At 38.2% G+C, this 17766-nt stretch overlaps 1 protein-coding gene across 4 annotated transcripts in view; it reads left to right on the forward strand.

Annotated features, from left to right (window-relative positions):
• Positions 1-17766, forward strand: part of PARG (poly(ADP-ribose) glycohydrolase) — a 166880-nt gene that overhangs the window by 138633 nt on the left and 10481 nt on the right. For all 4 annotated transcript variants that reach the window (XR_004959961.1, XM_036264636.1, XM_036264638.1 and 1 more), the window contains exon 16: positions 6883-6988. Coding sequence is in view for 3 of the 4 variants with exons in the window: in XM_036264636.1 (XP_036120529.1) it covers positions 6883-6988 (106 nt within the window). In the remaining variant the exon portion in view is untranslated. The remainder of the gene's footprint in view (positions 1-6882; positions 6989-17766) is intronic.

Raw genomic sequence — 17766 nt, forward strand, 5'->3', positions numbered from 1 at the left:
AATTTTCACCTTTAGAAGTTTGATTTGAGTCATTTTTATATCTACCATGTCTCTAATTTTTAAATCCATACCCAAGGATATATTTTTATTGATTTTTAGAGAGAAAGAGAGAGAGAGAGAGAGAGAGAGAGAGAGAGAGAGAGAACATTGGTTGCCTCCCACATGCGCCTCCAAACAGAAATTAAATCTGCAACCTGGGTATGTGCCCTGACTGGGAATCAAACCCTTTGGTGTACAGGACAGCTCTTCAGCCAACTGAGCCACATCAACCAGGGCCTGTGTCTCAATCTTTCATGTAGTTTTTGAACATATGAAATAATTATAACTGTTACAATGTCCTTGTCTACTAATTCTATAATCTGCATCATTTTTAGGCCTATTTCTAGTGACTGGTTGTTCACAATACCCACTGTATTCTCTACATCTTTGTATACCTGATAACTTGAGATTGGATGCCAAATGCTGTAAATTTTGCATTATTTGCTGGAGTTTTTTATTTTTTTCTTTAATTTTGAACTTTGTTTTAGAAATCAGTGACTTGGAAACAATGTAATCCTTCTGAGGCTTGCTTTGTTAGGTAAATCCTTTAGACCAGGGCTGGTTTGACACCATTGTTGAGGCAAGTACCCTTCTAAGGACTCCACAGTATCCCAGGTGTCAGAGGGTATTTCTGCTTCAGCTAGTGGAAACACCACATAGGTATGGCCCTGTTTAACAGAGACTGTTCTGTCTAATGCTTTGTAGTGGTCTTTCTCTGACCTTGGATTGATTTTGTCACTAGTCATGAACTGATTTGCAACTAAAGAATCTAAGGCCTAAAGTCCAATATAAGTTTCTGTGATGATGGAATTGTGGCTAGTGAGCATTTGAAATGTGGGTAGGGCAACTGAGAAAATAAATTTTTATATTCAAATTACTTTTAAAAAATCTAATTCCTCTCACATAAAAATTACTATATCTGTCTTTCCAGACTTTTTACCTGCTTCAATCTTAAATCATTAAGAATATTTCCTGCATTTGGTTAACACTTGATCTTCTACAAGCATGTGTGCCATGCTTACATCTCCTTTAATCCTAGTCCTGTACTGTGAGCAAACTTCCAGTTGGATGTTTTTCTCAGTATCCTTTTCTCTTTGATATACTTTTTAAAGAAAATGTGGTTTCCTCTCCCTCCCCATGAAAATTTAATTTTATTAAATTCCCACGAGACTAGGAAATACCCACAGGTATAAAGTAGCCCATCAACACATGGGCTAACACTGAGAAAGCACTTAATTCAAGGCCTGGCATATGGAACCCATTTGATAAATATATGGTTTTTTATTCACTACTGTGTTCATAACGTTTGCTGTTTCAGCTAAGAAATAGTTTTGTAATTCTTTCATTGGAAAGTAGGAAAGCAGTAAGTGGTTTTGTTAAATATCACTGCTAAAGATAACTTAATTTGAAAACTAATCCAAATAACTTTGGGTTTCCTAAATTGAAGCATTTCATCATTTATGAGTTACATGTACCTATTAAAATAAAGTTAATTATAACTTTCAGTACAAGCAACAGGGAGTTTTCTAAAAACTGACAGTGCAACTTGGAGAGAATATGAAATGTTTTACATCTCACTGTGTTTTGTCAACTTAAGTTTAAAGCAGAAGTCAACATTAATCATGTTAGAGATGACTTATACAATTCTACTTTTTTTGCATACCAGAGAGAAAGTAGGCATGAAAAGAATAACTCCATTTTTCTAAATGAAGTAATAAGCGTAAGACCAGTTTTCACCATCAGAATTCAGTGTGGGTGTTTGAACTCTAGGGGCCTATCTGCTACTTTAGCCATTGCTCACCAGAAAATAATTGAAAGGGCAATTCCACAAAGTGCTTTATTATGTCTGGAAACAGTCTGCTTCATCTAGGGTCCACCTGTTCTATTGGATTGACCTGCAAGTAGAGTAGGGTTTTCTTTGTTTTTGTTTTTAATTTATCTTTATTGTAGAAAGTATTATAGATGTTCCCCCCCCCTTTTTTTTGCCCCATTGACCCCCCTCGACCCTGCTTCTGCCCACCCTTTGCCCTTAGAGTCATTTTTTAAAAGGAAGAGTCGGTCTCCTTTTATCTAACTGATATTGTGAGGCAGTGTTTAATCCTCTGAGAGATCAGCTGGGTGACATTCTAGAGGAGAATTATCTTTGCGATTGGGAAGATTTATGACTTCTGCTTACAAAAGTGGCAAATAGCTCAGCAAGGGAAGAAAGAAATCATCTGTGAAAGTTGCATTTAGCCATGGTTAGACTTATCAGGTGGGATTAAGTAACGAATATGTTTTGTGGAGGCTTCTGGGTCAGAAATTTAACAAAGTGAAGAGATCACCCCAGCAGGAAATCACTACCATTTACCTTTTTTTAAAATTGATTTATTTATTGATTTTTTTTTTTTTTATTACTCATCACCAAATTTGGAAGGGGCTTGTTATTAAACCAGAGCTTGATTAACAAAACCAATCAATAACTTGCTGCTGATATGCCTAAGAAGTTCAACATCTGATTATTTATAATATGTTCTTGAAATATGTGTTACTTTCCTTTTCAGGAATATTAGTCCAAAATGTACCATTTTTAGTGTCTCAGTATATAATCAGAATAACCAAAAGAGATACCTAATCTAATCTTCAATTTCACACATGAGGAAGTAAACTAAGATCTGCATAATTTTTTCATTTTATATTGCATTTTTAATTTTCTTTTTGTTAATCCTCACCTGTGGATATTTTTCCACTGATTTTTGTAGAGTGGAAGGGAGGGAGGGAGGTAGAGAGAGAGAGAGAGAGAGAGAGAGAGAGAGAGAGAACAAACCATCTATGTGAGAGAGACACATCAATTGGTTGCCTCCTGCACGACCCTGACCAGGGTCATGGATCGAACCTGCAACCCAGGTATGTGCCCTTAACTGAGAATCGAACCCATGACCCTTTGGTCAGAGGATCAATGCTGAAACCACTGAGCCAAACCAGCCAAGGCTTGTGCTGCATTTTAAAAAGCAAAATCAATGTGCTAATATTACAATTATTTTAAAGAAAAAAAGTCATCCAAATAGTTGTTTTCATTTGTGTAGGTCTTTCACATGAATATTTGGTTTCATATAAATGTGTTAAAAATTACCTATAATTTTGTATTTTACCTATTTAATATAACCATATAGTACAAATATTTTTCCTAGTTTCTAATAATCTTCATAATAATATATTTAATGGCCATAAAATTGGTGGGATTGATACACTGTGACTTTACTGTTTTTGAACAATTAGGTGGTCCCAGGTTTTTTCCTATTATACAGTTGCTATTTAATAAAGTAACAAAAGAAATTTACAAAATTGTTAATACTGAATCTAAGGATAGTTTAAGACTCTTAATTAATATTATTTTATTCTCTTCCAAAAGATTCTTTTAAAAATATTATTTATTTATTTATTTATTTTAAGTATAGTTGGTATGCAATGTTATATTAGTTATATTACTTTCAGGTGTATAATATAGTGATTTGACATTTTTATAATTTGTAGTGTGATCACCCTACTAATTTTAGTAATCATCTATCACTGTGCAAAGTTAACACAATATTACTGACTATGTTCCCAAGATTCTTAAGGGTCTTTTTATGTTAAGTTTGTTTTTAAGAAATAACAATATTCTAAAACCTTGGAAAATCATTATCAGTACTAACTATGTATTAATTTAAGTTAAACAATTATGGTAGATTGACTTCCTATGAATAAGGAACTCTTTAGGAATAATATTTGTTAAATTATTAATCTAGCACACAATGTAATGTATTTGTAGTATAGTGACAAGCATAGTTTAATTATATCAACTTGAGCCTGCTAAAATTAACGTTGACGACTGAGTTTTTACTTAAGTTTGTGTGTGCTCATGCATGTCCCTACGTGGATGCTTGTGACGGACTATTCCCGAGTACCCTCTATTTCTGGGGTATAGGTTTTTAATAACTATTTTCTTAGTTTCCTTCCTAGCTTTCTAACTGCTTCCTGGTTGGGCTCTAGTTTTTATTCTAGATACCAGTATTTTCCTCCTGCCTCTTCTTTCTTTCTTCTTTTTTTTTTTTATCCTCACCCGAGGACATTTTTGCATTCATCCTCAGATAGAGCCAGAGGGAGAGAGGGAGGAAGAGAGCAAGAGAAACATCGATGTGAGAGAGACACATCAAGTGGCTGCCACCCACATGACCCCAATCGGGGCCAGGGACAAACTGCAACTGAGGTACGTGCCATTAGCAGGAGCTGAACCCGGGACTCTCTGGTCTGTGGGCCGACGCTCGTGGAGCCAAACCGGCCAGGGCGCCTCTTAAAGCTTTTTGAAACCTTCAGGACTCTAAATTTACCTTTATCTTCCCTTTTATCTTCCCTTCCCATCAAATAGCAGTGTTCATTGGTATCTTCTACTTAACTGTTCTGAGGTAGGGACGCTGCCTTTTCCCCTTGTTTAGTGTTGTTTATTAGTAAAAAATAAGTAGCTCTGTCATTGGTCAGTGTCATGTCAGGCTGTGACTCAAGTTTAAGCTGGCTTTCTTTTACTGCTCTGATTAATCGCAAGTGCTCTGGCTCTGCCAGAGTGGAGCTCTTGAGAACTCCCAGTACCCTTCCCCATGAAGTGAGAACTGGCAACTCTTCTAAGGTCTCTATCCTTATCTGATCTTTGTTTCTTTTTAAGTAGCTCAGTTACTCCTGTAAAAGGAAAGGATACCCTGATTAGTGTCCCTGCCCTGGTTTCTAGCACCTGAGGGATCCCTCTCCTCTCTGTGACCGTGGAAATGCTTGGCTTTACCAGAATAAAAGCATTTTGTATTCAGTTATTATAAACAGTTATTCTTTATACCTAATTACTATGTAATTGTTTTATATCATTTAACTTCTGATTATCTTTTAAATGTTTTATTTGATTTTATTGATAAAAACACCAAATGCAGGTTAATTTCAGTGTTATAGTTTGGTTTAGTTATGGCCATTTTTTAAGATAGATTTTTTTTTTTGTAAAATTGGGTAATACTTTACATTAGATTTTGCTTCTAATAATCTAATATTTCAGATTCTCTGTTGCTAGGCTTTAGTTGCACTAAGCTGTTTTCATTCATTAAAGAAAAGTTAGTCCAGATATGTAGACAGTGGTGGGGAGGAGATAAAACCATCAGACAGCACAAAACAGATGACATGGACTAGGGAGCTAAGAGGTCTCCCTCTTCATCTCTGCCTGTCAGGGGAGACCCGAACCCAGTCCTGTCTATTCTGACGGAGAGTGTGTTCCCTTCTTATTGGCATGAAGGCAGAGAGACTGTATCTTTCAAGAACCTGCTCCAAAAATTCAGCTTTTTGATAATTTTTTTTTTTTTTTTTTTTTTACCTGAAAGAGACTTCCAGAAGCTCCATATATCTGGTTATGCAGGTCATTTGTGAGTTCTGGTGTAAGCTCTGTATCACATCATTAAATAATGGTCTGGTAGCAACTTATCGTTAATATCTGTCAGGATTTACAGCCTAGGAAGGGGTGGGAGGAATAGCCTTGTTAATCCACTCAGACAGTGGGTAAAATACATTTTTATACCTTTGTGGGAACTTCACAGAGCAATTTACTATATTTCTATGCATGAATTTCATGGGGCATCTTTTTTTTTTTTTATCCTCACCTGAGGACATTTTTCCACTTTTTTATTCAGATAGAGCAAGAGGGAGAGAGAGAAACATCAACGTGAAAGGGACACATCGAGTGGCTGCCACCTGCATGACCCAACCAGGGCCGGGGACAAACTGCAACCGAGGTATGTGCCCTTAGCGGGAACCGAACCCAGGCCTCCGTGGACCACAGGTTGACACTCTAACCGCTGAGCCAAACCAGCCAGGGCCGTGGGGCATCTTTATCCTTAGTTTTTCTCTGGAAATATTTGTCACGAATCATTTTTATTTTATTTACAATTATGCATAAGCTATTTTTTGGCTTTGTTTTGTACTTGAGAGAACCCAGGGAGATTTGCTTTGCTCTTATATTCAACCTCTTAATATAGTCTGATAGTTTTAGAAAACAGAGCCCTTAGGAGGCAGGAAGATCAACTAGGCTGACAGCAAAAAATGTAGATCAGAAACTCTGGGACCTTGAACTGCAGTCTTCTCATATGCAAAATGAACTGTTCACGTAATTAATACTTAACCAGCATCCTCAGGACATACTGTTCTTTTCTCAGGATACTGAGGAATATTTTAAAATGTTCTAGTTTCAAACAGCTGTGAAACTAGAGAGTCTAGGAGTTGGAATGGATCTTGAGGTTATTTTGTAGCCAGGTGTAGGAATCCCTTTTATAATACAGTTGCTTGTTCACTGTTAAACATTTTAGTGACAGGAAGCACATTTAAAAGCTATTCACAGTTGTTAGTCTAGTCCTGATAATTTAGAGAGAGTGCTAAGGAAATATAACAGTAATAACCCTTTACCTTAATGAAAAAAGGTTGAGCAAAAGCATTCAAATAAAGCAGTGTCTTAAATGTCTTTCCTTTCTTTAGTTAGTTTTTGGTAGTCTGCAATTGTAATACTGTCAGTTCTTGAAATATCTCTGATATTTTCATTTATATATCTTTGAATTGAAAAAAGAAACTGAGACGCTTATTGGTTTAAGGGCTTTGATTTTCCCAGCATCAAAGCAAATAAATATTGGAATTAATCATTTCTTACTCTCTTTCTTGTATAATTCCACACTTTTCTGTTTTCCTCTCTATTTATGCCCCTACGGAGGAAAAAGAGAGAGAGATCACATAAGCTTGATAATGGACACTGCTCCCAGCACAGCTAGTCAGCAACTCATGTGCTTTTATGTTTCTCTCGTCCTGCAGGCATACTGTGGGTTTCTCCGCCCTGGGGTTCCTTCAGAGAATCTGTCTGCAGTGGCCACGGGAAACTGGGGCTGCGGTGCCTTTGGGGGCGATGCTAGATTAAAAGGTGAGTGGATAAGTTGTTATAAGAAAGATAATAGCATTCTGACAAGGGAGAAAAGTTAGTCCTTCAAACTAGGTTTCTAATGGTCTATCATAATAAGAGATTACATGTAAGAAAAGAGAAAAAGAATATTTGACACCATCCTCTTTTTTTCTTATTGTGTTTAAAAGAATTCTTCTTTTTATTTACTATTTCCCTTCAGGGGTTACTTATTTCTCTGATCTGCCAGACACAGTACATAGTTGAATAGAGAGAAGAATCCAAAATGGCTGTGAATTTCAAACCAAAGTACCCCTCAAACACGTTTCTTCACGGAAGTGATTTTTATGTACAGAGCTATTCCGTTGACTCAGTCATTCATTCACCAAACTTGTGGGGCATTTGCTGTGCTCTTGGCCCAGCAAGATCAAGCTGTCACTCATACAGACAGGAATACAGACACTGAGGTTTCTGGCCTCAAAACCATGCTCAAGACCAAGCACGGTGGCTGGCTCTGAGAACACAGAATGTGAACAGCGTGTGTGTTCCTGTTCTGGATTTCAGTTTGGCATGGGAGAGAGAGGCATAGACAGTTGTAGCACACAGAATGAGTGCTGTAACAGAGGTACGTAGTGTATAGGAGGAATGAATGGGTGGCACAGATAAGGAGGCATTTGGGTACCCAAGAAGGATAAACATTTCTTGCATTTTATTGTTTGTGTATAAAAATCACAAAACCTAATCAACAAAGCTTTTGGCCATTTACCGGATTATGACATATCTACTCTCAAGTGTATCAGTTATAGAAAATAGTATTATATCATTACTTAGGATGGTTACTGTTTTTGTCAACTCAGCTGATCTGACACCACACTGCAACATAATCCTGACACTGACTACCTGGAGTTGGTGCAGACCTCACAGGTTAAGGACAGAGTTCTCCACAAGACCACCCCTACTTCAGACATTAGCCAATAAGTCAGTGTGTGTCCTCCAGGCCAACACACAGCTCTGACCAACTGGCTGCAAGTTGGGAGCTTCCTATGATTCCCCTCAGGTGTAATAATTCATTAGTGACACAGAACTCAGAAAGGTGTCCACAGTTTTATCACTAAGAGTATACGTAGAGTGAGATCCAGGAAAGAATACAGAGCTTCCATGCCTTCTACCTGTGATGTCAGGGCACTCTGTCCCAGCACGTAGAGCTGTTCGCCACCAAGCAGCTCGACTGACCATTGGTGTCCAGTTTTTACTGGGACTTCATACACAGACGTCATTAATTGGAACACTGGCCACATCATTTTCAACTCTCCCTTTATTCCCTGGAGTTCAATGGCTGAAAGTCCAAGCTATGGAGGGGCCCACTAGGTGTGACCTCATTAGCATATCAAAGACACGGTCACTCAGGAAATTCCAAGGGTTTCTGAAGTCTCTGCCAGGAACCCAGGACTAAGACTAGAGGCTTTGTTGTACTATATTTATCAAAGTAACAATAAAACAGAGCAAACATTAACTGGCCAGCTGGCCTTGATAGCCAAACTAGATACAGATAAAATCCATCTTGTTTGGGAATAAAACAATCTGTTATAATAACTTATGAGTCTCTTATTTTTATAAACATGACACATGTTTATTATTATATTTGAAATCCAGACAGTTATCCTGCTGTATGTGAAAATCACTAGAATTCACTGATAACATTTTGGTGACCATCCTTTCAGACATTTCTATGTAACTATTTGACATTAATAAGATCGCACCATATACTCTATGCTCTAACGTTATTTTGAAAACCTTACAGTCTCATGGATAGCTTTCAACACCAACAAATGTAGATCTGCTGTTGATATTTTTAATGTTGTAGGTACCTATATACCATAATTTATTTCACCAATGCTTCACTCATAGACAGTGGGTTTATTTTCTTTATCTTATATGATAAGCAGTACTGCAGTATATAATTGTATGCTGTATATAACTGTTTTATTAGGGTTAATTCCTAGAAGTATGATTAAGACTCAAAAGTTGTATATACTTTATATTTTGACACATATTGCAAATTGTCCTTCCAAATTCCATTGTCTTCCTTACATGGGCACCCTCACAAAGATAGGATTGTCAATCTTTTTAATTTCTCTGTGGTTCAACGTATTTCATATGTTTGTTGGCCATTTTAATTTAAAATATTTTGCAAATTGCTTTTTCATGTCTTCTGCCCACTTAGCTCTTAGGGAGTTATTTTGATTTTTCATTTGCTGGTAATAACTCTTTGTATATTAAGAAATATTATTTAATTGTCACATGGTGCAAGTATTTTTCTGTTTTTTTCATTTATTTCAGCCTGTTGGGTTGTTATATGCCTGTCATATGAAGTAAATTTTTACATGTTTGCAGTTTTGTGCCATATTTAGAAAAATCTTCTTTATTTTTTTATTTTAATGACTTTTGCCCCTGTTTTCTTCAACTCAGAAACAAAAATTGCATGTTGTTATTTTCAGTGTTTTGAAAGACTATAGAAAAAAATTTCTGGGTTTTATTTTATGAAATTCTTTATCATCCTGAATTTGTTTAAGGAAATCTGTTTTTCACTCTGGACTTATTGATCTTATGACAGACACTTTTTTCTGTTTTTCTTTTAAGTAAAATGAATGAATATATTCATATCATCAATCCAGAAACCACATCTGCTATAAACCTTGGTCATTTGTGATGGACAATTTAGGAAGCTTTATAAATGTGTTTCTTTCATTTTTTCTTTAAGGCATAAAGCCTTTCAGACTCCATGCGGATTGCTTCCGCTGGTGACTATCAAGTATAGTATTCAAAGAGTTTCATCTTGAATTCATTTTCTCAGTTACCAAGATTTAAACTTTGAGTGACTTTTTGACCATTCTCTCCTATATCTGCTTTCATAATCATTGAAAAATTAGAAGTAATCATAGTGTCCTTCAGTGAGGGATTGTTTACTAAAACTGATTTTGAAAAGAAGTTATGGTATATCTGGGTAATGAAATATTATGCAGCCATTATTAACTATTGCAGAAATATAACTGATAACATGGAAGGATTCTTTTGGAATCTCCCAAATTGGGGATGAATGCGCAGTATACATAATATAAATATATTTTTAAAATTAGATTGTGAGCATAAAGTATCATACACAAATTTGAAATTCTCTGTGTTGATTTATTTGTATGCAAAGATGAACTATGGTTGTCTCTAGGTGAGTGATATAAATGTTCTTTTTTTTTTTTAATCTGTATTTCTCTGTTGCGAGCATACAGGGTGGGACAAAAGTAGGTTTACAGTTGTGAGTACGTGAAACACAGTTTATTCTTGTATTATTATTTATTAATTGTTTTCCTTATGAACAACTGTAAACCTACTTTTGCCCTACACTGTACATTGGTTTTGTAACAAAATCTTATCAAAAAACTTTCTGACAACATAGATGGATCTTGAGGGCATTATGCTAAGTGAAATAAGTGAGACAGAGAAAAACAAATACCATAGGATCTTATTTACATGTGGAATTTAAAAACAGAACCAAACCAGAAAAAGCTCATTGATTCACAGATACAAAGAACAGATTGGTGGTTGCCGGAAGTTGGGTGGGTGACTGGTGAAACTGGTAAAGGGGATCAAAAGGTACCAACTTCCAGTTATAAAATGAATAAATCATGGGGCTGTAATGTACAGCATGACAACTATAGTTAATAATACTATATTGTATATTTCAAAGCTGCTAAAAGAGTAGATCTTGAAAGTTCTCATCACAAGAAAATAAATTTTTGTAACTATGTATAGAGATGAATGTTAACTAGACTCACTGTGGTGATCATTTATTTTTCAATATATGCATATATCAAATCATTATGTCGTATACCTAAAACTAATATAATGTTATAGATCAGTTATATTGTGATTTTACAAAGTCAGCCATTGGAATAGTATAAGCTCCTTTTATACACCCACCTTCTTATTACTCACATCACAGACATGAGCAGGGGGGCATTTAACTCCTAGATTAATCTCCAAGAGAAGAGAGCACCGAGAGAGATATGTTTGCTAATGAGCCAGTATTCGGGAGCTAGAGCAGTTACACAAAGACGAATTAGAGGTTCTCGTCCAACTCAGAGTATTGGTAGATGATACAGAGTTGGGAAACTAAAACCCCCTGAGAGCAGATAAACACAGGGCCAATATTAACATTTTTTCAACTGGCCATCCTTATCTGTTCCTAGGTCTTACTGAACCTTTCGTGAAGACTCTTCTGAACCATCAGGTGCTCTCCCTACCTTATAAGAGAAAGAAAGAAGAAAGGATAGTTTAAAAAAATAAAATCATAGAGGGAAAACATGCTTAAACTTGTACTTCTCTTATTAGAAATAAGGCACAAATGTTTTTAATATATATGTTACCTAGTTGTACATCAGTTTTGCAATTTATAACAAATTTTGAACTGCTTTCATTGTATATTATGCTTACAGCTATTAAGAGAATCGTTTTCACATATTTACTCATTCAACAGACACTTATTAACAACTTTCTGTCCCAGGCAACTAATGGCCCTAGGAGCCAGAGGGTAGGAAAGAAGGGACATGGGGAAGAGGGAGGGGCTTGGTGCCTGTCCCCCAGCAGCAACCAGTTGCTTCCTGCACACCAGTGCTACCAAAGGGGCACTTTCTGTCCTGCCTGACCATGCCCCAATCTTTCTGAGCACCCTGCAGAGGCCTGTGGGAAGCTTTTGAGTGATTGTGAACTCTTCTTATTTCTGAGGCTCCAAGCTATTCCAAAGTGACCCCTCAGCCCCACATGGCTTTTAACATTTTGTTAGTTTTAACTGATTTATTTTTGCCCATTTGTATGGTGGCCCCCTCTTTTTTTGTGCCCTTTCAGAGATAATAGTATCTGTGTTTCATCTCTTCTTGAAGGAGCTTGTCATACTTTGGTTACTTTGCAAACTCAGCTCCCTGGTAGACTCAGGAAAAGTTATGATTTTGTAGATCACTTGGCCTTTTTTCATTGTTAAAGTGGAAGCAGTGTGTTGTTTTGCAGCTGTATTTATCTCCTCTCAGCAGAGGCTGGTGAGTGCTCCTGCAGTGCACCACCAGGCACCGTGAGACTTTAGGAGGCCTTAGGAGGCCGTTTAAAACATTTCTAAACGGTTGGCTTTGTTTCTTAATGTTTCTTATTTCTAATTTTATTGCATTGTAGTCAAACAATGTAGACAATATTATTTCTACTTTTTGGAGAGTTTTGAGTTTCTTTTTGTGGCCTAACATAGTCATTTGTTGTAGATATTATGTTGGTAGTTGAAAGATGTCTGTGAATGGTGTAGAATTTATTCTGTATCTAATAGATTTTATACCATTAGATTAGACCCTTTATTGTTCTAATTTTGTAAGCTTGCTTTGTGAAGGGATTGAGTGCACCAAGAAAGATAGAGTAGTGCACTCAAGTCATTTTTGTTTTGTGTTTTTACCCATTTCTTTTTGCATTTCCTTCAGTGTTTATTTTTTAGGTCTCCGTGTTTTGTTACCTGATTTGTGAGAGATTACGCCTTTGTAGTTTACCATAATTAAGGTGTATCTTGATATTGACTTTCATTACCCAAAAGTGACTTGCAAATCAGTATACACAAATAATTTCTATTTAACAGATTTATTCAACAACTTCTGTATGCCTTTTGTTATTGTACAGTTTTGCACTTTTTTTTCAGTTTTACATATTTTTTATTTGTTTTTTATTTTTTGGTACGTGCCCCTAGTGGGAACGAACCCAGGACTCTCTGGTCCGCAGGCTGACGCTCCAACCACTGAGCCAAACCTGCCAGGGCTAGTTTTACATATTCTTAAACTGTCTATGTCTGGCTTATTCCTTCTGTTCCTTTAAGACTCCACTCTAGTGTTCACTATTCCACAAAGATTCCCCCTTCCTTTCTCATTCACCCCACTATCCCACTCTGCAAAACAGCTCTGTGTTAGGATCAAGAGACACTAATGTACCTTATCACTTAAGCATGAGAGGGTATTTAATTGGCTGAAAAAGGCAGAGTAGAGTTGGGCTCTGGGATGACTGGATCCTGAGATCACATGCTTCCTCTTGTGTGTGTTGGTCCCTGCCCTGTGTGCTTCTTTAAAGATGATGGCCTTGTTCTCTTCTACTTCCTTTGGCTGTTTCTGCATGGCAGGAGCCATAACCAAATCATTCCAGGCTTACAATATTGCAGTTGAGTCCCTAGGATAAAGGAAGACTCTTTAGATTAAAAAATCTGTGGAAATATCTAATTTGACCAACTTAGATCCCTTTCCCCTCCCTTGGACCAAACCATTGTAACCAGGGAGTCATTAAAGACTGCATAAATACATCCCATAATGAGATTAAGAAGATATCCAGTTGATTTTTATTACATCCTTACATTAAACAAAAAATTTTCTGGATTTATAGAAAATTTTTTTTAATATAACTTATGTTCCATTTATATCAAACCCAAATGATGCGTTTACTAGTTATTTTGCCATTTTGGAATCAAGATAGCTAAATTCTGGAAAAACCAATGTTCTAGAAAGGATTGGAACCTGGGCAATGCTGATAAATCATTTTCTATCATGCCTATCCCTTTGGCTGGGTTTTGTGGGAGGTATGATTGTGGAATTGGGGGAGGGGTAAATATCAACAAAAAATGGAAAATAGAAGAATATAATTATGGCCCAGGTCACCCCAGTTTTTCTATTACAGGTTTGTCTCCTCTTTGCTTCCTTCTGTCAGAACACATCATACTCTCCATTTCGCTCACAGCCTTGCTCCTGTGTACTTGAGTGGCTATTCCGCCCTTAACATTTCTGCATTGTTCTCTTCTGTGGGCCCAGTGCCTGGACTGCGGTCTTGTATGGTAGGGCTTCAAAGCGACTGGAGTGAGTGGGGTGGTTATTGTCAGCACGTGGGAGATGCCACTGAGTTAGTGAATCTAGGAAATGCCTTTTGGGTTTTTTTGAACTCTGGAAGTTGCTGATGATCAGCCACGGGGAAGAAATGCTGCATTCTCTTCTTTAGTTTGTGTAGTTACCCTTCAGTTCGTAGCTTCATTTCTAAGATGAGGAGGCCAAGGTTTTTAGAGAGGATGATAAACCTGTTGAGAAAGACAGCCAGTAAGTGTCAGGACCAACATTCAAACTTGACTTTGCATCCTCAAAAACCAATATATGTTCTTGTTGCTATTATTATTAAAATGTTGAATACGTTCTATGTTCCAGAAATTGTACTGAGTGCTTTTCTTACATCACTTATAACAGCCTAGTAAGTGGGTTTTATTTTTTTTATTATTATTTTTAAGACCTCACCTGAGGATATTTTTTTCCATTTATCTTCAGATAGAATGGGAGGGAAGGATGGATAGAGAGAGAGAGAGAGAGAGAGAGAGAGAGAGAGAGAGAGAGAGAGAAAGATCGACCTGGGAGGGACACACCAACTAGTTGCCTTCCATATGACCCCGACTAGGGCCAGGGACAAACTGCAGTTGAGGTACATACCCTTGACCGGAATCAAACCTGAGACTCTTTGATCTGTAGGCCAATGCTCTAACCACTAAGCAAGGGCTGTGGGTTTTATTTATCTTTAGGGGTGAGATACCTGAGGAATAGAGAAGGAAGGAAGTAGCCTGGGGTCACCAGGATATCAAGTAGCAGCGCTGGGATTCAAACCAGGATTGCTGCTGAGAGCCTGGTGTCTGTGCTCTTGCTATTACGTAATTGCCCACACTCTGCATCTGGATCTGGATGTGGATCTGGATCTGGATCTGGATCTGGATCTGGATGTGGACGTAGGAGTTGGCATTCCAGAAATGTGGGTTGAATTCTTGTAGAGGGAACTTTTTTTTTATCCTCACCCGAGGATATTTTCCATTTTTTGTACAGATAGAGTGGGAGGGAGAGAGAGGAAGGAGAGAGAGAGAAACATCGATGTGAAGGGACACATCGAGTGGCTGCCACCCCCACGACCAACCAGGGCCGGGGACAAACTGCAACCGAAGTACGTGCCCTTAGCGGGAACTGAACCCGGGTCTCTCCGGACCACAGGCCGACGCTCTAACCGCTGAGCCAAACCGGCCAGGGCGTAGAGGGAGCTTTTAAAGCAGATGAAAGGACTAAAGATTGAGCCTTTAGTAATATCCACTGGGAGGTTGGTGGGGAATTGCGGGCAGATGGCGTCAAGATTAAAAATGGTAGCCAGAGGACAAGATCAATCGAGGATAAGAGTAGCTGAAGAGTAGCTGAAGCCTTTGGGGCTGGTAGCAGTCCTTGAGATTTCAAGATAAGCAGGTGTGTCAGTTAACAAAACAGCCTGGGTTAATGAAGAAGGACATCCGTAGTATTTTCAGATCTGTGCTGCTTTAGCCTGCCTGCCAGCGTGCATGGAAATGATGTAAATGAGCATTCGGAGGCAGTTCTGCTGACTGGCAGATAGTGACATGCTTGGAGTAGAGCAGTGAGACTAGGCAGGGCAGCTTCACAGCTTAGTGGGGGAGGGCGTGTTTTCAGTCGGACTGCCAGGGTTGACTCTCAGCTGCCCTCCTTTTCGGCTCTGTGACCTTAAACAAATTGCTTAAGCTTTGGTGGCTGTATTTTCTTATTTTCAAAATGGAGACACTACTAATATTTACCTTTTACAGCTCTTGTAAGGATTAGGTGAATTAATCACTGTGAATCTTGAGATTGTGCTTCTGGAGCTGTGGGAACCGCCCAACATGCTCTGAGACGGAGCTCGGCTCCGCAGCCGCACGCCGGTGGCCTCACGCCTGCGGTGTGTCCGTCGCCTCGTCTGCTTCGGCTGCTGCACGAGGACACTGTGAATTATTTTTTGGTGTTATTCATATTTATTTGAACTTCTTTCATAGCTTAACATTGATGCCAAAAAGCAAATTAAAACCAAGCTCCCTGCAGATTAATTTAAGTGATTATTTTGGCACCTACTTGTGCTTGAAGTTAGAATTTAATGCTTTTATATCATACTTGGAGTCAGTCCACACATCCTATTAGATTTGTGATGCAAGAGAGCTCACTTAGCTCACAGAACACAATTCTTTAGATTTACTAAGGTCTGGGGAATGTGGTAGATGGTGTCTAAAGACAGTTCTATTTAAAATGATCTTTTATTAGTGATTGCTGATGTAATTTATATTTCTGAATTTATAGTGTAGTATCCAATGAAAGGATATAAATTATAGCAGAGATTATGGAATTCCACACTCAAGAGAGTCTTAGGGATCTGGCTAAGCTCCTTCACTGCATAGGTGAGGAAATGCTGGGAAAGTGACAGCGAGGACTGAGCTGGTCTCCTGTCTCCAGCCCCAGCGTGTCTGACGCGTTGTGTCACAGTGTGCACCCAAACGGAAGGAGATGTGAAGTCAAGAACGCAATGTTGGTGTCTTACTAGGAGCTGGCCTCTGGTAGCTTTGTCAGGCTTATCCCTGTCCACAGGGACAAATGGCCTGTGAAGCCTTTTTTTTTCTTATCTTCACCCGAGGATATTTTTCCATTTTTTGTACAGATAGAGAGGAAGGGAGAGAGAGAAACATCGACATGAAGGGACACATCGAGTGGCTGCCACCCGCACGACCAACCAGGGCCGGGAACAAACTGCAACCGAAGTACGTGCCCTTAGCGGGAACCGAACCCGGGTCTCTCCGGACCGCAGGCCGACGCTTTAACCGCTGAGCCAAACTGACCAGGGCTGTGAAGCATTTTTTAAATTTATCTTATTTGAAGAAACAGAAGGAGAGAGAGAAACACTGAAGTGAGAAACATGTATCAGCTATCTCCTGCACACCTCCTACTGGGGATCAAGCCCGCAACCCAGACATGTGCCCTGACTGGGAATTGAACCAGTGACATTTTGGTGCTTGGGACAATATTCAACCAACTGAGCCACACTGGCCAGGGCCTTTCATCTTTAAAAATTTTTATAAGTGTTTATTTGAGCCAAACTGACAACATATGCAGGGAACAAGATCTCAGATGCTCCTGGCCGTTGAAGCACTCTAAAAATAAGCTTTATATGGAGATAAATTGTCAATGTTTTACCATTATTTCATTTTCTTGAATGGCTAATGACCAGTTGTGTAGTATTTCTGTTTATAAGGAGAAAATAGGACTAAAAGGACATTTCTTTGGGCCTCTCGCTTTCTCTCTTTGTTTCAAGTAGAAAATACTTAAAGCTAAATTTTCATTCAAAGTTAAAGGTAAGAAATGATACCTCTTGGTAGAGGAAGATGACGATTCATTAGTTTCCATTTTTATATGTAGTTTAGGTTAATTAGGAACCTTTTGAAATTGAGTGTATTGAAGCTTTAATGTATGCACAAGTTGGTTGAGCAGTTTTAATTAAAACATCTCTATTTTGAGATTAATTACTTTCAGTACTCTGAGATTAATGAGGCCTAGTCATGTTGTAGATACTCAATAAATATTAGTTTGGGAATTAGGAAAGATTGGTATTTTAGAACCTCACATTATGCCCTGGCTGGTTTGGCTCAGTGATTAGAGTGTCAGCCCAAGGACTGAAGCATTGCGGGTTCGATTCCCTGTTAAGGACTCGTACCTGAGTTGTAGGTTCTATCCCCGGCCCCAGTCAGGGTAGTGTGGGAGGCTATTAATCGATGTGTCTCTTTCACATTGATCTTTCTCTCTCTCTCTCTCTTTCTCTCTCTCCCCCTTCCTTCCTTCCACTTTATCTAAAAATCAATGGAAATATATCCTCAGGTGAGGATTAACAACAACAAAAAAGAATCTCACATTATATTC

Source organism: Molossus molossus, unplaced genomic scaffold, assembly GCF_014108415.1.
Source record: "Molossus molossus isolate mMolMol1 unplaced genomic scaffold, mMolMol1.p scaffold_m16_p_17, whole genome shotgun sequence".
NCBI lineage: Eukaryota > Metazoa > Chordata > Mammalia > Chiroptera > Molossidae > Molossus > Molossus molossus.